The sequence below is a fragment of the Eptesicus fuscus genome, chromosome 12 (genome assembly GCF_027574615.1).
Source record: "Eptesicus fuscus isolate TK198812 chromosome 12, DD_ASM_mEF_20220401, whole genome shotgun sequence".
In the NCBI taxonomy this organism is placed as follows: Eukaryota; Metazoa; Chordata; class Mammalia; order Chiroptera; family Vespertilionidae; genus Eptesicus; species Eptesicus fuscus.
This window is the reverse complement of record NC_072484.1, coordinates 71586113-71611700: the sequence shown is the minus strand read 5'-3', so window position 1 is coordinate 71611700 and position 25588 is coordinate 71586113. Positions and strand designations below refer to the sequence as shown.

Here is a 25588-nt window from a genome sequence, read left to right as displayed (position 1 = left end):
GTCAGGTCATCTTGGGAACTGGCTCAGGACCCAGCCCACGGGAGGCTTCTGAGGTTGAAAGGCAGCGGCCAGAGAGAGAGAGGAGGAAAACAAGGAAGTCAGGCCGGGAAAACCAAGGCGCAGGAGAGCATTTGCAGGAGGGGCGCCTTAAAGTGGGGCCTGTACCATGTGCTACGGCGTGGACACGGAGAGCGCGGTGTGGCGGGCAGGGCTCACGCCAAGGCCAGAGACGCAGGCCACCGGGGCCGCGGGTCCAAAGGCCCCGTAGGGGATGTTCAGGCCTGGGATGCTTCTCCCCATGGCCGGACCCTCGAAGGCCACACTGGCCGCAGGGGCGGGACCAGCGTGGGTCTGCGGCCTGTGGGCCAGCCCCGCGCGGCCAGAAAGGCGGGGCGGGACAGCCCTGCTGTCCATCAGAGCCCGGCGGCCAATCCGCAGGCGGCCCCGCCCCACCCACCCTCCCCGGAGAGGGCGCGCAGAGGACCCGCAGCCGCCGGGAGAGGCGGCCAGCCTGGCTCACTGCGCCGGGCAGCCCGCCCAGCTACTAGGTTTGACTTGCGGGCGCGGGGGCCGCTCAGCGCCCTCACCTCTCTCTCCAGTGGCTTCGCGGGCGGCGCTCGAGGAGCGGGGGTGAGGAAACGGCTGCGGCTGGGCCTGTGCGGGACAGGGACGGGGCGACTGCGGCCGAGTGCCGGGCCGGCGCGCGGCTGCCGCGCGTGACGAGATCGGCCGTGGCCGCGTGAGGAAGATGCGGGACGGAGAACGCGGGCTTGACCGCGAGCGGCGCGCGCGCCCCGCCGCCTTGGCGCCCCTGTCCCCGCCCGGGCCTGTCGGGGGTCGCGGGGCGCAGGCGCGGCGGGCGGCGGGCGGGGGTCCTCCCCACGGGCTCGCGGGCGTCTTTGTTCCCGGCGCGCGGGCCGGGGCGGGGCCTGCAGAGCCGCCCGCCCTCCCCTCAGGCCCCGCCCCGTCTCCGCCCGCAGGAGCTGCCGCCGGGCCCACTCGCCGGCCGCCTCAGCCTCAGCCCCCGCCGCCGCCTCGTCTCGCCGGCCGAGCCCGCGCCGCCGCCTCTGCCTCCCCAGCGCCGAAGCCATGGCGGGCGCCGCGTCCCCCTGCGCCAACGGCTGCGGGCCCGGCGCGCCCTCCGACGCCGAGGTGCTGCACCTCTGCCGCAGCCTCGAGGTGGGCACCGTCATGACTTTGTTCTACTCCAAGAAGTCGCAGCGGCCCGAGCGGAAGACCTTCCAGGTCAAGTTGGAGACTCGGCAGATCACGTGGAGCCGTGGCGCCGACAAGATCGAGGGGGCCAGTAAGTGTGCCCCTGCCCGGGGCCTGCGGCACGCGGGGACCCGGGCCCGGGCGCGACTCCGGCAAACTTTCCGGGCCTCCCCACCCCCTCCGGGCCCCGCCCCCGCCCCGGCCCCGGGGGTCACCCGGTGGGGGCATCCGGGTCCTCAGTCGCCTGACAGACACCCCTTCCCCCAGCCAGGGGGAGAGTTCTGGCGCTTTGCCCAGAGGTCTAAGAGTCCTAGTGGGTTGGAGGCCAGCGGAGCAGGCATCGTGTTCCCCGCACCCCCCACCCCCTCCACGGGATGGTGGTCGTCTTGGGGGTGAGGGGAGCCGAGGCAGAGCCTCCACCCAGCCCCTGAACTCGGGGCCTGACAAGAGGTCGCCTCCCAAAACCCTTTCTCCTAAAAGAGCAGTCTTGGTGAAACTCTTGGGCCCCCAGGCTGGACTCTTATTTGCAAAGGAACCTTGGGGTTCTCTAAGTAGAACTTAGGTAGATGTTGAGGTCAGGCTGTTTTGGAGCAGAACCTAGTCTACTCATCTCCCTCTTGGTGGTCCTGTTTGGTTTGGCAGAGCCTGCGAGAAGGCAGTGGCTGCTTTTTCCTGCTGCTGCTTTTGTTCTGAGGCTGAATTTTGGAGGTCTGTGTGGGTGGTAAAGAGCCAGGCTCCCCTTGCCCTTGGAAGCGCCTGCTGAAAGCTTGGCTCCAGAATGGCCAGCCCTGGCGTCAGGTACTCTTTTCAAGAACGGGCAGCCAGTTTGGGGTCTTCGTGTCCTCTCCTGTGGCTGCAGGGAGCCAGGGACAACTAACTACTCTTGATTGCCTGCTGCTTTGACCTCCCAGGCCTGTGCAGGGCTGCTTTTGCACAGGTCTCAGTGGGAGGAGGGAGTTGGGAGATTTTGAAAAATCCCAGATCTATCAGAGTGTTATTCCACTTAGTGCATGCCTGTGCTGTGGCCGGATGGGCACCCAGCTCTGTTCTCCGTTCCCCGCCTCCAAGTGTGAGAGATGATGTGTCTGCAACCCTCTGCTGTGGGTTGCTTCCTGCAAGGTCCTCCCCCTCACCCCCAGACTAGTGTTGGAGGGAGCCAGGCTCAGAACGAGGTCCATGTGGAGGAGGGTGGTCAGGAAGTGACACCCCCAGGGGAAGGTCCTACAGACCTCTTTGGGCATGGTGTATATGCTTGTAGATGGGGAGGAAGGAAATCTTGTGGTGAGGCAGCCATCCTCAACTACAAACTCCAGATCTGATACAGCTGCAGAACTTAGAAATGGCAGCTGCCTTCCCACATGCCCCCATTGGTCCTGTCAGCCATTGGGTGAAAATGTTCGTGATTTGAGAGACAGGATTTCAAAGTGGAGAAAGGACAGACATTGCTGAGGGTTGAGATAGTTCTGGGAGCATCACCTAGGGGTCAGACTCTAGGCACAGCCCCTTCCTTGCTTCTGTGGTGCTCCCTGTGAATTTGTGGCACTGGCTGGAGGTTCCCAGATAGAGATCTCCTGAGTAACAGGCTGCATTTCAAACCATTCATGTGACCAGCAGGCAATAAAGGCAGCACTAATTGAAGGCAAGGCTGGCTTTGAAGCCCACGTTTTAGTTGTGTGTGAATCCACCCCCCCCCCCCCCCCCCCGTGATTACTTATCTTCTCTGAGCCTTAGTTTTCATCATCTTTAAAATGGGAGTAATAATATATCCAATATATACTGTATGCTTGATATGAAGATTAAATGAGAAAATTGATGTGAAACATTTAGTGCAGTGTCTGACACATGAATGTTTAATAAATGTGAACTGTTATTAATAATAACAATAGATTATGACTGTCCTCCTAGACCCTGAACTGTGAATGTTGTAGAGGTGGAGTGTGGCCATAGGAGAGGGTGAGGGTGCAGGAAGGGAGGAGGATGGGGACCGGACCGAGTTAACATTTCACTTAGATCACTACCCAACCTCTGGCTGGGTTGGAGCGTCATTCTGTGCACCAAAAGGTGGTGGGTTCAATTCCTGGTCAGGGCACATCCCCAGTCGGGCGCATATGGGAAGCAACAAATTGATGTTTCTCTCTCACACTGATGTTTCTCTCTCCCTTTTTTTCTCTCTCTAAACTAAGTTTTAAAAAACAAAACATATCCTTGGGTGAGGATTTAAAAAAAATTTTTTTTTAGATCACAACCTGGAAAAGGGGAAGAAATGTTTTTCTGTTTGGTTTTTCTGTTGTTGTTTTTTTGCTCCAACCCACTTAACTCACCCACCCTCCTACTGTATAGAACAGTGTGTAGAATAAGTATATGGAGATTTGCACATCTGATGCCTGACTTTCTTGTTTGTAAGTTGGGGCCTGAGCAGAAGGAAGTGGTGTGTAAAGGGAAGAGTCTAGTCCATGGTGTCTCAGGTCTTTGAGCAATGGAGGCAGGAATGCTGAGGACCTGGGGTGGGTCAGCCAGGTCTCATTTAATTATCTGGGATTTGAGAGGCCTGGAGCATAGGTAAAGGACAGAGAAGGGGCTCTGGCCCTTTGATTTTGGAGGCCCGGACTGAATGAGTCTGGGCAAAAAGACTAGTAGACACTTGTGTGGCGTTCAGATCTTGTAAATGGAGCCCCGTACTGAAGCTGGACCACTTCTCCCACTTCTGCCCATTCATGGGTACACCTCATTGATGGGTTCTGATCCCTGCAGCCCCGCTCTGTGGACTCTGAGGAAGGTTGGGCTGCCAGCTGGGTCCCCTGCCACCTGGCCTCTTGCCCGTGCCTCAGGTGTCTGGCCTTTTCCTGCTGGTCTTGCCAGGATACTATGCAGTGCCTGCAGCTGGGCCAGAGAGAGAGAGAGAGACATTTGTTACCCTCCGGTGTCCTTGGCCCTAAAGCAGTGGTTCTCAACCTTTTCAATGCCGCGACCCTTTAATACAGTTCCTCGTGTTGTGGTGACCCCCAACCATAAAATTATTTTCGTTGCTACTTCATAACTGTAATTTTGCTACTGTTAATGAATGGTAATGTAAATATCTGTGTTTTCCGATGGTCTTAGGCTCTACAGCAGCGGCTCTCAACCTGTGGGTTGAGGCTCACAGGTTGAGAACCGCTAGCAGGGTCGCCTAAGACCATCGGAAAACACACACATTTACATTATGATTCATAACAGTAGCAAAATTACAGTTATGAAGTAGCAACGAAAATAATTTTATGGTTGGGGGTCACCACAACACGAGGAACTGTATTAAAGGGTCGCGGCATTAGAAAGGTTGAGAACCACTGCCCTAAAGGAACAATGCTGCGGTTCAGGGAAAGGGCACAGCACTCACGTAGAAGACCTCCTTCTGGCCTAGCACTGCCCTCTCACTTTACCACTTGTGAAGTAGGACTGGTTTTTAGGGTGGTAGTTTGGCTCTAAAGAGGGGTGGAGAAGTGCTTTGGTGCCAGTTGTCATGGTGGTATGACAGGAACCAGGGTGATGTTTATACTTTTTTTTTTTCCAGATACTGACATAAGTGAATACAAAGCAGTTACAGACTTCCTGCTGAGTGCTACAGACACTTTTCATCATGTTTTTTTTGGCTAATCCTCACAAGGGCCCTAGGGGATAGTTTGGAGTACCATTCCATTTTACAGATAAGGAAATAGAAATACAGGGAGTGGATTTTGCTGTGGGTGATAGTGCTGGTGTGGGACAGCCTCAGTGGACCCAGCTCTCCAGGCAGTGGCTGGCTAGCCAATCCCAGGAGGACTCTAAGCCTTAGGTTTATGCTGCAAATGTGCCTCAGGCCCATGTCATTGTGATCTGTGTTTCTCCTCTAAGGAGAGACCTTTGTGCTCAGACCTTAGATGACAGACTGCCTCAGCTCTCTAGGCTCTGGCTGCATGCTTTTCTTCTGGTGTCTTCTGGATGAGATGGTTCAATGAAGGGTGGTTTTGGGTAAGTGGCCCAGGTAGAGGCTCCATGGAGAGCTCTGCATGCCAGTCAAGCACATCTGTGGGGATTTTGGAGCCCTAGGCTTTTGTCTTTGATTTTTCTGGAGCTAATCTTCTAGATGCTAGGCCCCCTTGTAGCGAATGGAAACAGGTTCTTGCCCTCAAGGAAACTGAAATAGACAATGACAATTCCTAGTGGTATCTTTGATGACAAAGGTTGGGGGTGGCAGAAGAAAGCAAACCGTCTGGACAAGGCAGTCAGGCTCAGAGAGGAGATGATGTTGGGACAGCTGTCTGGAGCTTGACCCCTGTGACTATCAGACTGGCAAGGAGACAGACTACGAGGCCTGCACTAAAGGCTAGGCCCAAGGCGCCTGCTCAGGCCTGGTGTCATCAGGGGTTTTCTTTGTGCTGGCTGTCTGCTCCCAATGGGAGAGGGGCAAGAACACATGTCTGAATCTCCAGAGCTAGCCATCCCTGCCTGTGTGTTTCCTGTCTGACTGTAGTTTTTCCAGGGGAAGTGAGACCTCTTAGTGTTTCCTCAGCATTCCAGGCTTGCGCTGATGTGTGGGTTTCAGACCAGCCCTGCCAAGCCTCCTGTCCATCTGGGGCTCTCTTTCCTGTGAACCTAGGAAAGGGGCCTGCTGCACAGCTGGCTGGAGGAGCTGAGCACACACCCAACACCTCCAGCTTCTCGTGTGTGTCATCAGTTAGAGATACTGGCTACAGGCCTTGTTTTGGGTAGCCCGTTGGAATGAGGGGCATTTATTTGTGTAATAAGTATTATTTGAACATCTATTTTTCCACTGAGTGAGACATGGTCTATGTTATTGAGGTCTATGTCATTCAAAGATGAGTGAGACATGGTCTATGTTATTGAGGAAATCCCAGACCCTTGAAGAAGACAGACTTGGGAACATGTAATTATAATCCTGAGTGACACATACTATGATAAAGGTCTGTACCGAGAGATCTGCTTAGCAAGCTGGGGGTTGAGGGGAGAGAGAGCCAGGGGAGGTGACCTGTGCACTAGGCCTTGAGTGATTAGGGAACTTGCCCGTGCCCTGGTTGAGGCACCAGAGGTCATGTGTCAGGGTTGGGAATGTGTTAGGTGTGGTAGAGATGAGGCCGGGGCTGGTGGGGGCAGCTCAGGGAGGACTTCGGTGTGCTGTGCTCATGGGCTGCAGTCTGTCCTGTGGACAGCAGGACTGTCTTGCATGCTTGCCTGGGAGAGGTTGAGGAGGGAGACCAGTGAGCTACTGCAGTTCACAGGAGACAGCTGATGAGCAAAGCAAGACCTCCTTGCTGAGGCAGGGGAGAGATGCAGTGGTGGTGGAGAAATGGGTCTGGGTCTGGAGGAATGAGACAGGGAGCATAGCACAGATGATCCTTGAACAATATGGGTTTGAACTGCTCTGGTCCACTTTATACTTGGATTTTTAAAAAATATATGCAATCATTCCTCTGTATCCCTAGGTCCTTTGGGTTCAACCAACCACAGATTGAAAATAGTATTTTCAGGGCCAGCTGTATGTATTGTTCTATGCCATTTCATATAAGGGACCTGAGCATCCTTGGATTTGGGCATCTATGGGGGAGGGGGGTCCTGGAATGTTCAGCACCCATGGATAGTGAGGGATGGCTTGGGGAGTCAAAAGTTATACACAGATTTTCAACAGCATGGGGCGAGGTGGTGTAGGGGCCCTGTCGTTCAAGGGTCAACTGTAGTTTGGCATTTGGGCTCTGAACTCAGACGGCCTACGTTAAAAATCCTGTCTGCAACTTGCTCTGTGACCTTGAGCATATGACTTTGTCTCTCTGGGCTCCTGATCTATTAAAGTGGGATAGTAGCAAACTGCATTTATTTCATAAGGTTTTTGTGAGGATTTGATGAGAACATGTGTAAAGTGCTTGCATCGAGTGTGGCCCAGCATACGTGTAAGTGTTGGAACTCTTACAAGGAGGAAGATGAGGGAGAAATTCCCCAGGAGGACCCGATAGCAGACAGGAGCAAATCCCACGGCCCTGTAGAGGGGGCTGGTGCCTGGCCACCAAGCCCTTTGATTCAGAGACGAGGAGGCCCACCCATCTTCTCTCTCCAAGCTCTCAGCAGTCCTCTTGTCGGGGTCACTGTCCAGGGTGTGATTTGTTGTTGTTTGTTTCCCACTGCCGACTTTTGTAGGGTGGTTGGGCAGTTGGCTGGAAGCATCTGCTTTGGTATCATCTGAAGATATCAGATTGGCCTATTTCCAAGTGCCCATCCCAGAGCCCATAGTGTGAGACCCCTGTTTTCCAGGAAGTGCTCTAATGCCACCGCCTCATTGTGGTAGAGCCTGCCTGTGCATCTACTGTCACTGTCCCTGCCCATCTCCATTAACTCATGGCATCTCTTCCCACTCTGCCCTTTCCGCTGGGACATGGCTTCAAGGAGGCCAGAGAGAGATAATGTCGCAAGACCTGTTAGTAGAGGATAAGAGACTTTTCCCCCTCTCCACTCCCTCTCTTAGAACTGGAGAAGTCTGTGGGGACTTGGAGGAGAGTCCTAGGAGAAATGGGTGTGGCATAGGAGGGGAATGTTCCGGTTCCCCTTGAAGAGTGCTTTGTTCAGAAAAGCGTGGCACCCATGCTTCCCTGGGGGATCTTTGAGAGTAGCAAGGTAACAGATGACAAGGATGAGGAGTGACCTCCAGCAGCAGTTGCTAATTGGGCTGCAGTGACCAGAGATTTGTGGCCAGAATCAGTTAGATTTGGGTTTGAGTCTCAGCTCTTCCTGTTACCTTGGGCAAGCTACATTAAACGGCCTGAAGTGGATCTTCAGTTGTAAAAGTAATTTTCTAACAGAGTGTATTACCCATAGTTGAATGAGATTATATGAGAGTAAGGTTTTATGCATTGGCACTTTTGGTCACTTAATAAGAGTTTGTTTCCTTTGCTTTCACTTTAGTGACCGCCCCAGTTCCATCACCAAGCTTGGCCACAGTGCTGCTCTGATTTCTGTGTTCCCTCTTTGAGTCTGGACACAGATGCCTGGGACATGAGAAAAATCGGGTATTTGAATAGTGCATTAGAGTTATGGACCATTTTCTCATCTACTGTGTTGTTTGAGTTGCACCATGGCTCCATGAATTGAGGGAGGGCAGGAATGATTAGCCCTCTTCTAGATGAGGAAACCAGGGCGCCAAGGTTAAGGTCATATAGCAGGTTCATGCAGTGCTGGTCCAGAGCCTAGCATTTCTGATTCCCACTACAATATTCAGTTTATTCTCCCTCTCTGGAGAAAGTAACAATAAGATGGGCTGTTCTATGGGACCAGAGTTTTTTGGTTTTTTAATATATTTTTTATTGATTTCAGGGATGAAGGGAGAGGGAGAGATTAAAACATCAATGATGAGAGAGAATCATTGATTGGCTGCCTCCTGCATGCCCTCTACTGGGGATTGAGCCCACATCCCAGGCATGTGCCTTGACTGGGAACCAAACTGATCTCCTGGCTCATAGGTTGACACTCAACCACTGAGCCACACCGGCTGGGCCATAGTTTTGTGATTTTTTATTTGTTTGTTTTTTAATGTGGACAGAACTGATATCTATTCTGCCCTCCAGTCAGATTGGTTTGACCAGCTTAGGCTTCTCTGGACAAACTGGACTCCATGCTTCTGTCTAGATCCTCTGCTGTCCTCATCTCCTGACAGCGCCCCAGAGAGATGCTTTCCCACTCCTGCAGGGGGTAAGGAAGCCCCTGATTTGAGGTGGGGGGATAGAAGAGCCTCACTCTGACTTGTTCTTACTGGCTCATGGTGACTGCTGTACCTGAGCCTCTGCCAGGGAAATGAGGACCTGGGTGCTCTAAGGAGGGCCTTTTCAGGACCCCTGGTGACAAGCTCACATGCATGCCTTCATCCATGTGTTCCTGCATTTGTCTCACATTGTGGCCCTACTCTGTGTGTGGACGTGATTACTCTACCTTATGACTTGTTGGTGGCCGTAGGTCTCTAGCCTGGCATGCTTTCTGTAAAAAAGAAAAAGAGGAGAAAAACCCAGCTCTCTTGTGCCTCCGTGGCACACTGAACAAGCGAGACCCCCACTTGTGCTTCCCTAGCTTTGGACTCTGGCATTTGCTGACATGCCACACACCATGGAGTCCAGTAGTGACCATAAAAAGGTTATGGTGGATGCAGCCAGAAAGGACAAACAGCGAGGCAGAAAAAATAATTCCAGGGTGTGGGGAGTGCTGTGAAGGGAACAAGCCAGAGGCCTTTGTCAGGAGAGGTGAGGGTGTGCTGGGATGAAGCACAGCCTCCAATCTTGGGGTGACAGCAGCCAGGGCTCATTTGTCCCTTTTGCTGCATGTCCATGACAAGCCACACTACTGTCCCTGAGAGCGGTCTCAGTAGCTCTGGGTCAGCCCTCTGGTGCAGAGCCTGAACACCTGGGCAGACTAGGCTGGAGAGGGATGAATTTCTGTGACTGGGCCAGGGTGCCGTGAGGGCAGCTGTGCTGCTGTGGCAGAGGAGACGGCTGCCCGTGTGGGTCAAGAGGCTGCTTTGGCTGGGGTCTTTGAAATAGGTATCTTGTGTTCAGGCTTAGGTATTACAGCTGTGCCCTTGCCTGTCACCTCCCTACATTCAACCCAACACACGTGCCCCTATTGAGCTGCCCCTGAGTCTAGTCTGTTGTGGCCACAGCTTCCTGCTATCACCCCAGAATTAGAACCTCTGATCATAGCTCCCAGAGCTCCTTTGCTGGTGTGTTGGGACCTCAGAGGGAACTTCAGTGCCCAGAGGAGAGGGAAAGAGGCATGAGAAGGCCTGGTCCCAGAATACTCTGGAGTGGGGGGGAAGGGCAATAAGGAAGGTGGAGTTAGTTGCTTTGGGGGAGGCTGTGATCCCGTGAGATGGGGTTCGGAGAATCTCTGCTTACGTTCCTGGCTCAGCTGTTAATATTCTTCCTCCCTCCTTGTAAGACTCATTCCTTTCGAGGTGGTGCTTGGCCAGCCTTTGAGAGGCTGCAGTGGCTGTGTGCCCAGGCACAAGTACTAGCGCTCTCCCCACTCGTCACCTCCTAGGAACCGGGCCCATTCTGGGAGGGCTCCTTTTTATAGCCCACATGTAGGCTTTGTGTATAGGCTCTGCTGCTTCCTTCCGGGCCCTTCCCGGTGTTGGCAGGTGGCCCTGGCCTTGCAAGACTCAGGATGCAGAATAAATGGGGCGGGGCTCTTCTCTTGCAAAAGACTGGCATCTCCTTTGCTGAGCCCAGGCCTGGCACAGAGGAGGCTGGGGTTAGGAAGCAAGAAAAGGAGGTGACCCAGTCCTTGATCCTGGGAAGCTTTGATCTGGAACAAGCAGAAAACCGTGAAAGCCTAGGGCTGGTGGGAGGCAGTCGTGCCTGAAGTGTGATGGGCTGAACCCAAGGGTCCAGACAGAATCTGTTCTCTCTGCAGCAGCCCATCCTGCCCTGGCGGCTCTTTCCCCTACTGGCTGGCACACCAACATCAATTAGAGGATCTTTGCAAAGGTCGTGAGGGGCCTGGGAGCAAGGTGTGGGCACGATGAGGAGTGAATGGTCTGACCGAAACTCAGGGCCTGGCAGCAAACAACTGACCAGACTGGTGAGGGGATGGGCCACAGCGAGCTTGGCCACTTGTTTGTGTGAGATCTAATTCTAACTCAGTCGGGGTGGGACGTCTACTTTGGGGTTGGCTTCCTGTTTTCTTGGACACCTGGGGATATGGCTGAGCTGAAATGTCCTGAGGGAAGTAGTTGTTTAAGGGATGCCCCCAGGTCACAGTGTCCTTGGCTTGGCCTTGTCAGTGGGGGAGTAAGGCATCGGCCACACTGGGACTCTGGTGGTGTGGGTGTGTGGTGGGGGAATTCTAACCCCATGGGATTGATTGACTCTAGCCTCAGGCCCCGAGTGTTCATGGAGTGACTAATCCTAGGAAGGAGGGGAGGAGTTGGCCACAGGCCTAAAAGGCTTCTCAGCCCACTTGGGGGCAGGAGGTCAGCTGGGAGATTGGGCAGTGACAAGAGTGGGTGGGGGTGGTGGGTCTCTCTCTGAGGCTCTGCAGACCACTTCCCCTCCTTGCACCTGATAGTCCAGCTGTTTGGAGGCATTGTTCTTCCTACCCTAGTCACTTTCTCCACCCACAACAATATTTGGGTATAAGATGCTTTATGTTCACTTGTCGGTTCCTAAATGGGACTGTGACTTTTCTGGGGAGCTCTTAACATATCTACCAAGGAGATTAGAAAAGGGAGCGTATGTCACTTGGTGAGGGGTGTTCCTTAGGGCCTTGAGGCCAGCAGTAATATACAGAGAGTACCCCCTCCAGTGAGAACAGAGCGTCGGGCCTGCACTGCTCTCTCGAGGTTGTCCTGGTTCCTGGCCTGAGACTGGCCCACACTGGAAGGGTGAGGCTCTGCAGGTGGTGGTGGGAGGCAGAGAGGCAGCTATCCTAGGATGCGTGCTAGTAGAGGTGAGATCAAGTACTGTCTTAAAATGGTAGAACTAGGAAATTCAAATAAGGAAGGGGAGGCCATCCCTAAGAATCAGAGCTGGGCTTCCTGTGGGGAGAGGCAATGAGTGGGTGGGTTCTTTGTCACATCAGAGTGAGGTCAGAGTCTAGACAAGCACTGGGGCCTCGCCTCCCCAGGAAGCAAAAGGAGGACAAGGAGAGTGGCTTGGCTTTGGCTGGCATGGCCCAAAGGGAGTGTGGCCAGATGCTGAGGAGCGGCTGGGCCAAGCATCTCCGGGAGTGGCAGGAGTGGGTGTCCTAGTGAGCAGACCTCTGAGGGTGACTCCTTTCATTACTTAGACTAGAGGCCCAGTGCACAAATTCATGCATGGGTGGGGGCCGAGCCTGTCGGGAGGAGGAGAAGGTGGGAGGTTGGCCGGCTGGCCCACCCTGATCAGGATGGTGGGAGCTGATCGGGGATGGGGCCACAGGTGGTTGGCCGGTCGGCCCCTAATCGGGGTGGGGGGGGGCCGATCTGGGGTGGGGCTGGGCAGGGGGAGGGGCTGCAGGAGGTTGGCTAGCCAGCTCTTCCCCCTACTGGGGTAAGTGAGGCGTTTGGGGGCAGGGCTGGTGGTGGGCAGGTGCCCTGGGGGTGTTGGCCGCTGCTCTGCCCTTGATTGGGGTGGAAGAGGCCGATTTGGAGTGGGGCTGGCCAGGGGGAGGGGCCACGGGAGATTGGCCAGCCAGCCCCACCCCCTAGTGGCCAGGTTCGCTGGCCACAGTGGGCATCATAGCCTCTGGTCATTCCAGACGTTACAGTGTTCCAGTCGCTGGCTTTTTATATGTATTGATTACAGGGGTGGGAAACCTTTTTTCTGTCAAGGGCCATTTGGATATTTATAACATCACTAGAGGCCTGGTGCATGACATTTATGCATGGTTGGGGGGTGTCCCTCAGCCCGACTGCACCCTCTTGCAGTCTGGGACCCCTCAGGGGATGTCCCACAGGGGAAGCGGGCCTAAGCCAGCAGTTGGACATCTCCCAAGGGGTCCTTGGCGTTGCCACAGAGGTGGGGGAGGCTCCCACCACCGCTGCTGCGCTCGCCAGCTGTGAGCCCAGCTTCTGCACTCCCCCTGTGGGAGTGCACTGACCACCCAGGGGCAGCTCCTGCGTTGAGCGTCTGCCCCCTGGTGGCCAGTGCACATCATAGCGACCGATCATTCTGCCATTCGATCGTTTTGCATATTAGGGTTTTATTATATAGGATTCTCAGGCCATATAATATTATAAACTTAAAAATTAGCTTGCTGTATTTGGTCAAACATTTAATTAACTCATCCCTAATGCCTTGGCAGGGCCAGACCAAATGATTTCGCTGGCTTTATTTGGCCTGCAGGCCAGTCATTCCCCACCCCTGATTTAGAACATCCCCAACTTCCTAGTCAAGTTTGACTCTGTTGGGGTTTAAAGGCTGCCCCACATCTCCTCCCAAGAGGGAGCAGGGCTCATGGTGGTGGTAACACAGAAACCAAAGAGGAGCCAGGGCTGGGTGCTGAGAATGAATGCATCGGGCCCAGCAAGTTCCACAAGAGGAGGGCTCTGCTGTCCCCTCACGTCAGTCCCTGTCACTGAGACCCCAGTCAGAGGCCCCTATTGTTTCCTTGAGGGAGGGAGGCCCCAGATTTTTTCTTCTCCTAACTCATCCCATTTCTTGCAAGGCATCGGGGTATTGAAGCTGACAGCATGGTCCATGCCCTCAAGGAACTTACAGTCCAGTGGAGAGTATTGACTGTCAGTGAAATTGCTTTAAAGAACAGTTACCACTCATCTGGTGCTCAGTAAATATAGTTGTGAATAATAAATAAAGCCAGTAGGACTTGTTCACGGATTAGATTGGGAGAGAGGGGTGTGAGAGAAAAGGAGATATTAAGGATGATTCTAAAGTTTCTAGTTTATGCACTTATTTGAAGGTAATGATGTTAGCTGACCCAAGAGTTGTGGCGAGAGGGTTTTGGTGAGAGAAAACAGTGTTTGGTTTAGAGCGGCAGTCGCCAACCAGTAGTCCGAGGACCACTAGTGGTCCGTGAGGTCTGAAAGGTTGGTGACCGCTGGTTTAGAGGGGTTTCTTTGAGGTGGAGATGGCAAGTAGGCAGTTAGATGGGTGGGCCTGAAGCTTGTAGTCCAGAACTTGGATAGAGCTGTGTTTGTGAATTACCTGTGCTAGGAGATAATTAAAGCTGTGGGTGACACTGACTAGGAACAAGGTAGAGCATCAGGAGAGGAGAATACCTTGGCCTGCATGTGATGGGGATAGGCCTGGAGCCTAAGGAGAAGATGGAAAATCAGGAGAGCTTGTGAGGGAGAGCAGTCAAGAGCAGAGCTTCCAGCAAGATGGAAGGCACAGTTAGCTGTGTTGAGTGCTCTGAGTTTCTGGAAAGAAGAGGATAAAAAAGTGACTTAAGCTGAGCACTCTGGTTCTCCAGGTGGCTTGAATATATTGGGGGGCGGGGAGGGTTTCATTGGGCCCTTTGAGATCCTGGACAGCTCTGGCACCTGACCCTGCTAGGCCCTCGGCCTCTCTTCTGCGGTGGGGGCCTGGCAGATAGGCCATCTAGAATTTAGGCAGCATCAGCCTGCAGGGGAGGCAGAGTCAAAGTGTACAGGACCTCTGTCAGCCCTGAGGTTGACCCATGGGCAATGGGCCGCCTGGGGGGGTCATCTAGTCTCTTGGGCAGAAAAATTGGGACAAGTCCCTTCTTTTTGTTTTTTAAATTTTATTATTTATTTTTATTGATTAAGGTATTACATATGTGTCCTTATCCCCCCATTGCCCCGCCCCCCCCATTCATGCCCTCACCCCCCTGGTGTCTGTGTCCATTGGTTATGCTTATATACATGCATACAAGTCCTTGGTTCTTGCTACACTTACCCTTACAGTTGTTTTCCCTTATGCGGTGGTGTTGCAGGCCAGGTAGGCCCCTTTTTCTCCCCTCTCATCCACAGAACTCTGAACAAACGTCCTGTGACCCGAACAACCAAGCTACTGCAATGATGCTCTGGCCCTCTGCGTGACATGGGCAGGCCAGCCCTCTACCCTGTCTTTGCAGCAGTCTGAGACTGTCCAAGTAGAACTGCTCACTTTCTCTGGGCTCTCAGCACCAGAGACCTGGGTCTCCCTGTTGTTCCACTCTTGGCACGACCTCATAATTCCCTGCTTCCCCTGTTTCCTCCACCAGGTAGGGACTTTCTCAGAGGCAGGAACTCCAGTGCCTTATTGATTTCCATTTAGCCAGGACCCAGCCCAGGGCCTGGCCCGGAGTGAGTAGGTGTTTGATCAGATGATGGAATGAATGAATAATACTAATAGACAACTGCTCAGCTCTCTCTCTTAGCTTTTAGTTTTCTGGGTGGGGCCTCCTTTCCCTTCTTCCTTTGGGGCTTGGGCATACTGTGCCTACCTCCAGAATGGGTGGGCTTCATCTAGCACCCTAGGAAAGAGGGCTGCTGCCTGGAAGGTGTGAAGACTCGCGCTGCTTCTCAGGTATGGTGGCTGCTGTGGAGTCACTTCAGATGGTCCAGTTCTGCCAAGAGCTACCATGTGGAGTATCCATTTCCTCATGGCTCCAAAGAGGAGCTTCACCTAAAATCTAGACTCTAGATAACATTCTGTACTGGTGAGGGTCCTTTACAGCTGTGGCCTGAGGCAGTTAGTAGATAGGGGTGCAGCGTTCCATGTAGGAGGATCCACAGTCCTCCGTCCAGCTGACTGAATAGCCTTTTCCTGTTTATCAAGGTGGGAGAGAGCCGGATGCTGAGTCAGGCCTGGCAGCCCTCCTCAGTCAGGTGTTGAGGGAATAGTGACTGAAGAAACTCCAGCCAGGGGCAGATGCTGACCTCTGTCCCTGGTATACTTAGGCTGCAGGATTCGGCTAGGGTCTTCCTGTGTGCATCCTGGGAAGGGGCTCTGTTCCTCTCCCCACTGCTAGTTGGCTTTGAAGGCAACTGCTGTACCTCCTTCCTCTTGGTGCGCAATCCTGTGATCCTGGGTCTCTGAGCCTGGATTCTCATTTGTAAAATCGAGGTAGATAGCCTCTGCTTTTGCTGGGAGCTGCATCTGTTTCTGTTGTAAGGTAGGAAGGGGAGGGGACCTCTCACTCCTGGAGGCTGTGGTATTCAGTGGGCAGACATCTGGGAAACTGCTGGCCATCCCAGGCACCTGGCCTGCAGCATCAGGTTTCTTTGCCTCCTGTGCCCAGGTTCTGTCTGTGTCCTCTTTGGCCACCTCCATCTTTTGCCTTTAGAGCTGTGAAGGCTCTGTTTGAAGCTGATATTCCTGGCTAGGACAGGTGTCCTGGGGTACACAGCCCCTTTGCCCCTGGTTCCCTGTGAAGAGGCTCTCAGGTGCCTGCCCTACCCTGGGGGAGCCGCCGTGATGGTACCTTTGAACCTTTGAGTGTACTGGTGGCAGAGGTGCAGGGCCAGGAATTGGCCAGAGGACAGTCACTTCCCCTTGAGGCTTCCTTTCTGCATCTCAGCATTCTCTGGGGGAGAAGGATAAGCTCCATTTGTGCTCTCTCATGTGCTTGGCATATAGTTTCTTTGGAGGGTGATGAAGTGGTAGGCTGACTTGAAGGGTGGGGGTACTGGGAATGGCCCATCTGTTTGCACAGACTGTGCGTGGAGAAGGTGATTGATGAGAGCATTTCTGGGAAGATGTGCACACCTCTCCTGACCCCTGGGACCCACTCTTCTGAATCCCCTGGTGGCCTTGGCTAAGCAGGGTGTGGTGCTCAAGGAGCCCTGCCACGCCCTAGCCGGTTTGGCTCAGTGGATAGAGTGTTGGCCTGTGGACTGAAGGGTCCCGGGTTCGATTTCAGGCAAGGGCACATGCCCGGGTTGCTGGCTCCATCCCCATTGTGGGGCATGCAGGAGGCAGCCAATCAATGACTCTCTCTCATTGATGTTTCTATCTTTCTATTGATGTTTCTCTCTCTCTCCCCCCCCCCCCTTTTTCTTCCTCTCTGAAATCAATAAAAATATATATTTTTTAAAAAGATATTGAACTAAAGTTAAAAAAAAAAAAAAAAAGGAGCCCTAGCCAGCTTAGCTCAGTGGATACAGCGTCAGCCTGCGGATTGAAGGGTCCCAGGTTCGATTCCGGCCAAGGGCACATGCCTGGGTTGTGGGCTCGATCCCCAGTAGGGGGCGTGCAGGAGGCAGCCGATCAATGATGCTCATCACTGATGTTTCTATCTCTCTCTCCTTCTCCCTTCCTCTCTGAAATCAATAAAGAAGTATATTAAAAAAAAAAAAAAAAAGGAGCCCTGCCTCTTCTGTTCCGGCTGCCTCATAGCTCCATTGGCTTCCCATGGTTCCCACTGGCTGTAGGAGCCTTTGTGCGGGGACCTTCCATTGTTCCCGACTACACTGGCCCCAGAGGCCACATCCCCCCAGCTGTGCCTGGTCCTTTTTCCTGCCCCCAGAGTCACCTCACTGACCACTGCATTTGCATATTTAATGTAGCTCCTCAGGCTTTGGTGTCCCGCCCCCCCCCCCCCCCCCCCCATCACCACCTCTTCATCCCTCATACCATCTTTGAGTACCTGGGGTCTTTGCTGCTTCATAGGTAATTAGCTCTGGAATCTAACCCTCGGGTGTCATTCTTGCTTCTAAGCACTCTGCAAAGCATTTTGAGGCCTCACCAGGACCTGGGTTTGGGGAATGGAGGGAAGAGCCCAAAGTGGTTTCTTCCTTGGTGAGCACACAGGACAGTGGCCAAGACACCAGGAAGCACTAGATGGTGTGACAGAGTCATGGGCACTGAGTGTGCGCTGGCCTGGGCCTGCCAGAGTCAGGTGCGGTGGTGGCCCTGGCTCGGGCACAGGCTCAGAGGTAAGGAGGAGGGCTGGGAGCCCGTGTGAGGCTGGGCTCTGCGTTTCGTTGCCTTGATTGGATTTCCACTCTTTTTAGAAGGGCTGGGCTTTCCCCACTTTCCTCCAGTGCCCTCTGCAGGACTGGTCAGATGTTCAGGTCCCACAGGTGGGTATACTGACAACCCCCAGAGTGAAGGGACCTGTCTGGGTTAATATACCCTTACCTCTGTCAGACAGTCAGGTTTTAAAAAGAACCTTCATATTTATCATGAGTTGTGATATTTTTAAGTTGCAAAATATATTTACTTGCATTTTAATGTGAACAGTTTCTATTATAGTTTACATCAGTTAACTCACAGGTACAATTACTTTACCCTATAAAGGGAAAACTCAAGAAACTTGCACTAAAATCATGTTTCATGTGCAGAAATCTGTGTCATTTCCTTCTGTGTGTGTGTGTTGTTGTTTGGTTGGTGGTTGTTGTTTGTCATGGTGGTTTTCTTGGAAATATCTTCATTTGGGGGTTTTAATTTTCGGTATGTTCTCCCGTCCCTTCCTGGTGAGATCACTCTGTGTCTGTCATCGCACTGACCTCTCACAGCAGCCCATGAAGGTGCCAGGAGTGCTGATCCCATTTTGCAGATGAGGAAAGAGGCTCAGAGGTGGAGGTTTTGCTCATGGCTCTCTTCATACGTCTTCCTTGCCTGATGGACCATTTGGAAAGTGGCCTCAATTGAGAGCAGGGGACCCTAGGACATGGGTTCCCGATCAAGAAGCTGGGATCTAACTTAGGGTCTTGGATGTGATTCTGGACACCCTCTCCCACAGCCCACCATGGTCAGGGTGAAGCCATGTTTCTGCAATGAGCACGGGCTGGCTTTCTGGGGCTAAGCTCATGGAGGAGCCCTAAAAATCTTGGTGTCCCACCTTTGCCACCCCTTTCTCTTCCTTGGGATTCTTGTCCGGGGACTCTGTCTGGTCAACAGGAATGCTGCTCCAGCACAGCCCTGCAGTTGCTGTCCAGAAGCCCTGGGCAGGAGCAGAGCTGGTGGGGCCCTTGTGGGTTGGCCTAATGTCTGGGAGTGGGTGGGGAGCAGGATTCCAAGACAGGAAGTAGCCCTACCTTCAGAGGGACTGAGCACAGGCAGGTCCTCTGTGCTCATTGTCCTCTACCCTTCCCAGGCTCCAGACTGGCTGCCTGCCAGTTAGCTTGTCCCTTCACAGCACCCTCTCTTCCCCCACTCAGGACAGCGGGTACTGTCCGTCCGAGGGGTAGAGACCTACTCTCCTGTGGAGGCAAGTCCTGAGCTGGTCCTGAGCAGCATTGCCCTTTGTTGCTATCTAGCTGAACAGCTCCCTGAGTGCTTGGGGTCAGTTCTGTGGCTCAGATGAGGAACGTGAGGCTCTTAAAGAGAAAGTGACTGCCATTGCTTGTATATGCAGGAGATATTTGCTCTTCAGGTCTGCATGACCTGGGCACGGCTTTGAGTAACTGCTGGCCTATAGTCTCTGTGGTCTCAGGCAAGGAGCCTATCCCTGGGCCAAGAGAGGAGATCATCAAGCAAATTCAGTGCTTAGAGCCCCTGCCTCGAGGCTGTGAGCCACTTCCTTCTGCATAAAGACCACAACAGAAAACAATCCAAGGCAGTCAGGGCAGATTAAGGCTGACTATCCCATATGGCTCTCGGTGTAGCAGTCTGTCTGCATGTGAAGGGTTTTTGGCAGGCCCATCCCCACTATAGCCTTCCCTTTATCCATGGCTTACTAGAGAGGAGAGCCGACGTGTCTAAAGCCCAAACTATGAGCTTGGAAATGGGACTTGAAACTTGGTCTTTGTGATTTCAGATCTGTTAGTCTCTCATTCTGGTACCCCACCCTATGAGAGGTGGTGGTATGCACATGCCTCAGACTGTTGGTGCGTGAGCAGGTGGGGTGCTGTGGCTGTTGCAGGCTCAGGAAGCAGCTTCTGGCCTGGGCCACATCTGCATGCACTGATCTGAACTTAGAGCCCTTGTCCTGACAGAGATACCGGTCTCCCTCCCATCTCCAGCCTTAGCAGGGACCTCTGAGTGCCTTTGGCTTTTCTTTTCCCTCGTGATCCCCCGAGCGTGTTCTCCTGTGGTTCTGAGTGGGTATGAATGCTGGGTTATGGGTCTCTGGGAATAGGGTGCTGCTGTTCTCCTGCTCCTCTAAGCAGTTTCCCTCCTGACCCCTGGTAGGGTCTCTTCCTGTCCCACTGCAGGTGTGACCCAGACTGACTGTGGCCCAGCCCCCAACCCCCCAAAGTAGGGCCAAGGCTGTGTCCGACCCAGGGAGTCTCCTCTCCATGATGACAGTCCCTGGGGGACCGGACCTGGTTCTCTCAAGAAAGGGGACCCAGCTCTATTTGTTCTGGGAGGCAGAAGGAAGGGAGGCCTGAGATCGCACAGGATGTCGCTTTTAAGAACCTAGAAGGGTGCCTCACTCTAGTGTTGTGTCCTTTCAGCCTGCTGTTGGCTTGATGGCCTTGGAGGGCATCAGTACCAGGCTGGCACCTCGTTATGAAGGAAGTACGAGGGACCAGATGTGCCAACAGGAGCTTGGGAGACTTGGACACCTGGCTTGGAGCTGCTCTGTGCCTACCTGTCTTGAGTGGGAGCCTGTTCTGCCTCCAGCCTGCTCTCAATGGAAGTGAGCCCAGGGGCACAGGGCATGGCTGGGGTTCACTCATGGCTACCGTCCATCAGTGTGTTGTGCACATGTGCACGCGTGTGGGGTGGCTGCATGTAGCCCAGCAGTAGGCTTCGTACTGACCTCCTAGCTGTCACGCTGTGACTACTATGTACTGAAGGGAGGGGCTGAGAGGAAGGGCCCAGGTATGCACCACACAGGCCTTGTCCTACATGCATTTGTGTGTGTGAGGTTTTGTGCCTCTATCAGAGATGTGGGAGGATGACAGCAGCTTTGCACCGGAAAAGCATGCTGGTTTCTATTTCAAAGGGCAGATTTTGTGGTGGTTCTGCAGTTTCTCATCTGGGCATTTCCCCTGTTCAGCTCCTCCTTCCATCCCTGGAAACTATCTTTCTGGGCTGGGTCTTTGTGACTCAATTTTCCCCCTCCCTGTTTCTACCTGAGTATGACTCCTAATTTAAAAAAGCCACCCCCATTTTGTTGCCCCTCCCCCCACCTGTGTGACTGTCTTTTTCATTTGTTCACTTGGTCATTGAGCAAGCACTGCCTGGCCTACGGGGAGATGAGGTGTGTATATGCATAGTGCCACTGGGGGTCAAGGGTATGGCCACTGCATGAAGGCGTTTCCAAGTTGGGTCTTGGTAGAATTGGAGTCCGGGAGATAGACAGTCCCTGGCTGGGAACCAAGATGAAATGGGGGACAGGAAGGTGCTGGCTGTTCTTTCCATTGGCCCAGCTTATTTTGGCTGGAGTAGAGAAGATGGGAAGACAGAAGCTGGGGGGTAAATCAGTGAGCCCCATGATGAAGGGCCTTAAAGGCCAGAAAAGAAGCATGTTCTCCTTAGTGAGCAACTTGGGGAGGGACCAGAGAACAATGTTCTGTAAAAATTCTGAAGACTCAAGAAGGATGGCTCATTGGTGAGAACTGGGGCCAGGGCAGCCGGCGGGAAAGTCAGGGCTTTCAGCTGTAGAACCAGGCCCGAGGGGCTTGCTGAGGACATGGAGCAGGCCGGTAGAACCAGTAATGTGTGGAGAGGGAGCTGGGGTTGGGACCAGAAGCCTTGCCATACTGTTCAAGGTGAGATGGATGTACCCCAGCTGTGGCTAGAGGGACAGGGAAAGAGCCTGGGGATTTGGCCCCTTGGGACATTCCAGCCGGTGGTGTGCAGTTTGGGCTGGGAGGGCTCCTGGGGTGGAGGCTGGCCAGGCAGCATGTTGGCACTGCTCCTGGCCCCACATCTTCCAGGCCTGTCTGGGCTGAGCGCATTTGGAGAGAGGGGCTCTAAGGGAGTGCTCAGAAAGCCAGGCTTCTTTCACGTGACCTGATCCTCCCTAAGTCCCTTTATCTGGCTGGTAAGTCTGCTTTCTGTCCAGGGCCCCAGCTAACACCAGGGTAGAGTGGGTGTGTGGCTGGGCAGCATTCTCCAGGCCTGGGTTCAGAACCTCTGTGCCTGAGCTGATTTTGGTGAAGGAGTGGGCACTGGATGAGCTCCTGCCACGCTGCCTACAGGGCTGGGTACTTGAGCTCTCAATACTTTTGATCTTACCATCATCCTCATGATGCCGTTATTGGTAACTGTGTTCCCAACGATGCAGCAGTGGGGTCAGGCAGTTGTCACTCTGCTGAGGTCACACAGCTAATATGACCTGAGCTGGGTTCCAGCCCAGAGCCCATGAATGGTTTTCTACCACTCTGCCTTCTAGAGAAGCGCAGTCTAGCCCTTTCTTTATACATGGTGAAACTGAGACTGAAGGGCACGAGTCACTCAACATCATCTCTGGATTAGCAGCCGAGGCAGGTGTCTGCCATTCAGGCCTATGCTCCCCATCTGTGCTGTGTTAGGGTAGGAGCGTGCACAGCCTGATAGCCAGGATAGGAAACACCCCATGGACAGCTGCTGCTTTGGGGGACGAGGCCTCTTGCTGACATTCGCTTGTGGGTGACTTCAGAGGGTCGGCCATTTCAGGGGTGCACCAGTTCTTTGGGCCTGATCCTGCCCAGCCCCGCCCTCCCCAAGGGACTGTGCAATTTGGTTTGTGTACTTTGTGTAAGGAAATGGTCCTCACAGAACAGCCTGTTTCTCTTTCTAGGTTCCAGCTTTTTTTCAGGTCAGAGTAACCTGATGTATTCTTAGCAAGGGAAAGGTACACGGGACCAAGCTCCCTCTCCCCCAGACAGCTCACTCAGACCTCTCAGCTTTGAGCAGAGGTATGCTTAGGTGCACCTCAGCTCTCGTCACCCAGCTGTCTGCCCCTCCAGGAGGGGAGTCTCTCTGTGGTCCCTCCCTGAGGGAGAGTGTGGTATTAAGTGAGGAAACCAGGTTGCCCTTGTTTCAGTGCTAAGTCTCAGAGACCCCAGCCTGACCTTGACCTCTTCTCTACCTTCCTAGTTGACATTCGAGAAATCAAGGAGATCCGCCCAGGGAAGACTTCACGGGACTTTGATCGCTATCAAGAGGACCCTGCTTTCCGACCGGATCAATCACACTGCTTTGTCATCCTGTATGGGATGGAATTCCGCCTGAAGACCCTCAGTCTGCAAGGTGGGAGTTGAGGGGCTGGCGGAGACAGGGGAATAGTTAAGGGGAATGTCCCCTGGTCTCTGGCTCCGTGGGTGGTATGTGTCTTCAGTTCAGCTGTTCACCCCTCACAGCTACATCTGAGGATGAAGTGAACATGTGGATCAAGGGCTTGACTTGGCTGATGGAGGACACATTGCAGGCAGCCACACCCCTGCAGATTGAGAGGTAAGAACCACCCCTGACCCTGTGGTTAGAGTTGGGGGCGTTGGGATCTAGGGAGCAGGGCAGGGACAGCCTGCTGACCTCCCTGGGCCTGGCCCTGGCTGGAGAAGTGGCTCTCACTGCAGGCTTCTCCCTCCAGGTGGCTGCGGAAGCAGTTCTACTCGGTGGATCGGAATCGTGAGGATCGGTAGGTCCTGAGCTGTGGCTCTAGCCCAGCAGGGTGAGCTGGGGCACCCATAACAGTAACCATGCCTCAGGGCAGCTGCCTGAAGAACCAGAGGACTCAGGGGACCTGCCTCCAAGGGGCTAGGGGTTGGCAGGTGGTTCTGGCACAAGTAGCTTCCTGCAGAAAGCCCTCTGGTGGCCATGGTGCAAGCTGCCAAGAGAGGCCAGGGACAAGAAGCCATGTGCCCTGCCGCTTTAGGCAGAGACAGGAAGTGCAGAGCTTGCTCTGGGCGTCCTGGAAAGAGGCCAGGTGGCTTGTAATGTGTGCAGGGGGTACTTTAAAGCTATAGTGTGATAGCCAGAGGGGCCAAGGAGAGATGGGGGACAAAGACCAGGTCATGACTGTTTCTGTGAGAGACGGGAAGCCAGGGAGGAAAAGAGACATGACCCGAATTCACTTACACAGGCTTGCTGGCTGCTAGTGGAGAGTCCAGGGCAGCAACTCTAGCACTGTGGGTGAAAGATCGGGGGAGGGCTTGGGTCAGGGCGGACGTGGGACTTGTGGGTGTGAGAAAAAGAGGAGTCGAGGGTCACAGCTTTTTGGCCTGAGAATCTGGAAAGGCAGAGCTGCCCTTGACAGATGGGAAGCCTGGGAGGAGCACATTTGGGGGCTCACCAGTTCATTGGGGTGTGTGAAGTTCCATGATGCCCTTAGATGTTCAGGTAGCGACATTAGTAGGTAAGTGGGCAAATGGAGTGTAGGGAAGAAGCTGGGGTGGAGATGTTAACCTGGGGAGCATTTAGATGATAGGAAGGCCATGAGGCTAGAATCACCTGGGGGTAAGTGTAACAAGAAAAGGGAAGAGGGCCAGTGGCTGGTCCCAGGCTGCTTGGGTATTGGGGATTGGAGAGGTAATGAACTTGCCAAGCGATGTAGCAGCTTGTGAGGTAAGAGGGGGCCCGGTTCTGGAAGCCCAAGGAGAGGGAGCAGTCAGCTGTGCCAGGCCTCCAGGTGTGGTGAAGATGGAGGCCCAGGGAGATCAGCTTGGACTTCATAGCACAGAGGTTGTGGTGACCTTGAGACAGGCAATGGAGAGGGTTCAGGGAATGGATGGCTCCTTTAAGGCATTGCTGTGAAGGGGAGCAGGCAAGGGGGTGGGCAGTAGCTAGAGCGGTATACAGGGGTAAGACATGTGTTTTGGGTGAGAGAGAGAACAGCCTGCTTGCAATGCTGATGGCAGAGTCCACAGAGCGAATGTGGAGTGATGCAGCAAGTTTCTTACCTGCGAAGTGAGGATCCTGACGGCCTACCTCCTGGTGACAGGGTCAGACAGCTGGCATCTACACAGGGCCAGTGCTTCTGAACAGCACTTGATGGTGGCAGACCGAACCCCTCAGTACAGAGCTGGATTCGCTCGGGAGTTTGGGTGCTGACTGCCAGGCTCTTGAGCAGGAAGAAGAGTGGTTGCCATCCTCCCAGGAGAGAAAGCCTTTCCCCCATCTTCTCCATCCTGTTCTAGGCCCGGCAGTATCCTCTAGCCCCACTTCCTGGCAGGGCACCCCTGGAGGGCAGGGGATGCTTCCCGTCAGGCCTAAGAGGGTGCCAAGTCACCGGCAGTGGTATTTGATTGAGTGACCTCCCCTTAAGTCCCCCCAGTGCCCGTGCGGAGGCTCAAACTCCCAGCATCCCTGGGGTGGTGTTGGAGGCACTGCTGAACTTCCCCTTAGAGGCGGAGGCGGGGAGGGGGAGGGAGAGGCTGCATGAGCTGGACCTGCAGCATCTGACTGCCCCGCTCTGTCCAGATGGGAGCCAGAGAGCTGGGGTCCAGAGGTACGGGCTGGATCAGGGCTGGTGAGAGGAGGGCCTCACTTTACTGAGACTGGTCACTCCTTCCTTGCCAGAACACTGGGCTTTTCTTTGCTCAGATGAGGAAACCAAACTGAGAGAAAGGGCTCTGATCCAGCCTCATCCTCAGGACTTCAAGTCTCAGAGTAGTGCTGTTTACCTGTCTAGTCCCAGGTGGATTCAGCCTACAGGTCAGAGGTCATGAGAGGTTGGGTGAGGCCACTGGAGATGTTCATGTTTCTTTAGTATATCAGCCAAGGACCTGAAGAATATGCTGTCCCAGGTCAACTACCGGGTCCCCAACATGCGCTCCCTCCGAGAGCGGCTGACGGTAAGGGCCTCCTGGGCTATCTGCGGGTGGGTGGGGGAGGCCGGGAGCCATGGCCAGTGGGGCTGACCAGAATCCTGTGGTGTACCTTGCAGGACCTGGAGCTGCGCAGCAGCGATATCACTTATGGGCAGTTTGCTCAGGTGTACCGCAGCCTCATGTACAGCGACCAGAAGACGGTGCATGAAGCTACCTGCCCTCCCACGGCCCTTGCCCCTGCTCTCCTGTCCCAGCCCTGCTTGCGTCAGCCCTGCTGCCCTGCTTGGGGGCTTTTGGGTGCCATTTCTCCAGCTCTTCTCTTGAGGCCTACCC

General features: G+C 54.0%; 1 protein-coding gene across 1 annotated transcript in view; it reads left to right on the top strand.

Annotated features, from left to right (window-relative positions):
• The first annotated feature begins 506 nt into the window (after positions 1 to 506).
• The window catches only part of PLCG1 (phospholipase C gamma 1), a 37966-nt gene continuing 12884 nt past the window's right edge, over positions 507 to 25588 (top strand). Inside the window, exons 1-7 of the mRNA XM_054723633.1 lie at positions 507 to 630; positions 981 to 1306; positions 22584 to 22736; positions 22847 to 22940; positions 23077 to 23124; positions 25195 to 25279; positions 25372 to 25455. Of these exons, the coding sequence (XP_054579608.1) occupies positions 1090 to 1306; positions 22584 to 22736; positions 22847 to 22940; positions 23077 to 23124; positions 25195 to 25279; positions 25372 to 25455 (681 nt within the window). The 5' untranslated portion in view covers positions 507 to 630; positions 981 to 1089. The remainder of the gene's footprint in view (positions 631 to 980; positions 1307 to 22583; positions 22737 to 22846; positions 22941 to 23076; positions 23125 to 25194; positions 25280 to 25371; positions 25456 to 25588) is intronic.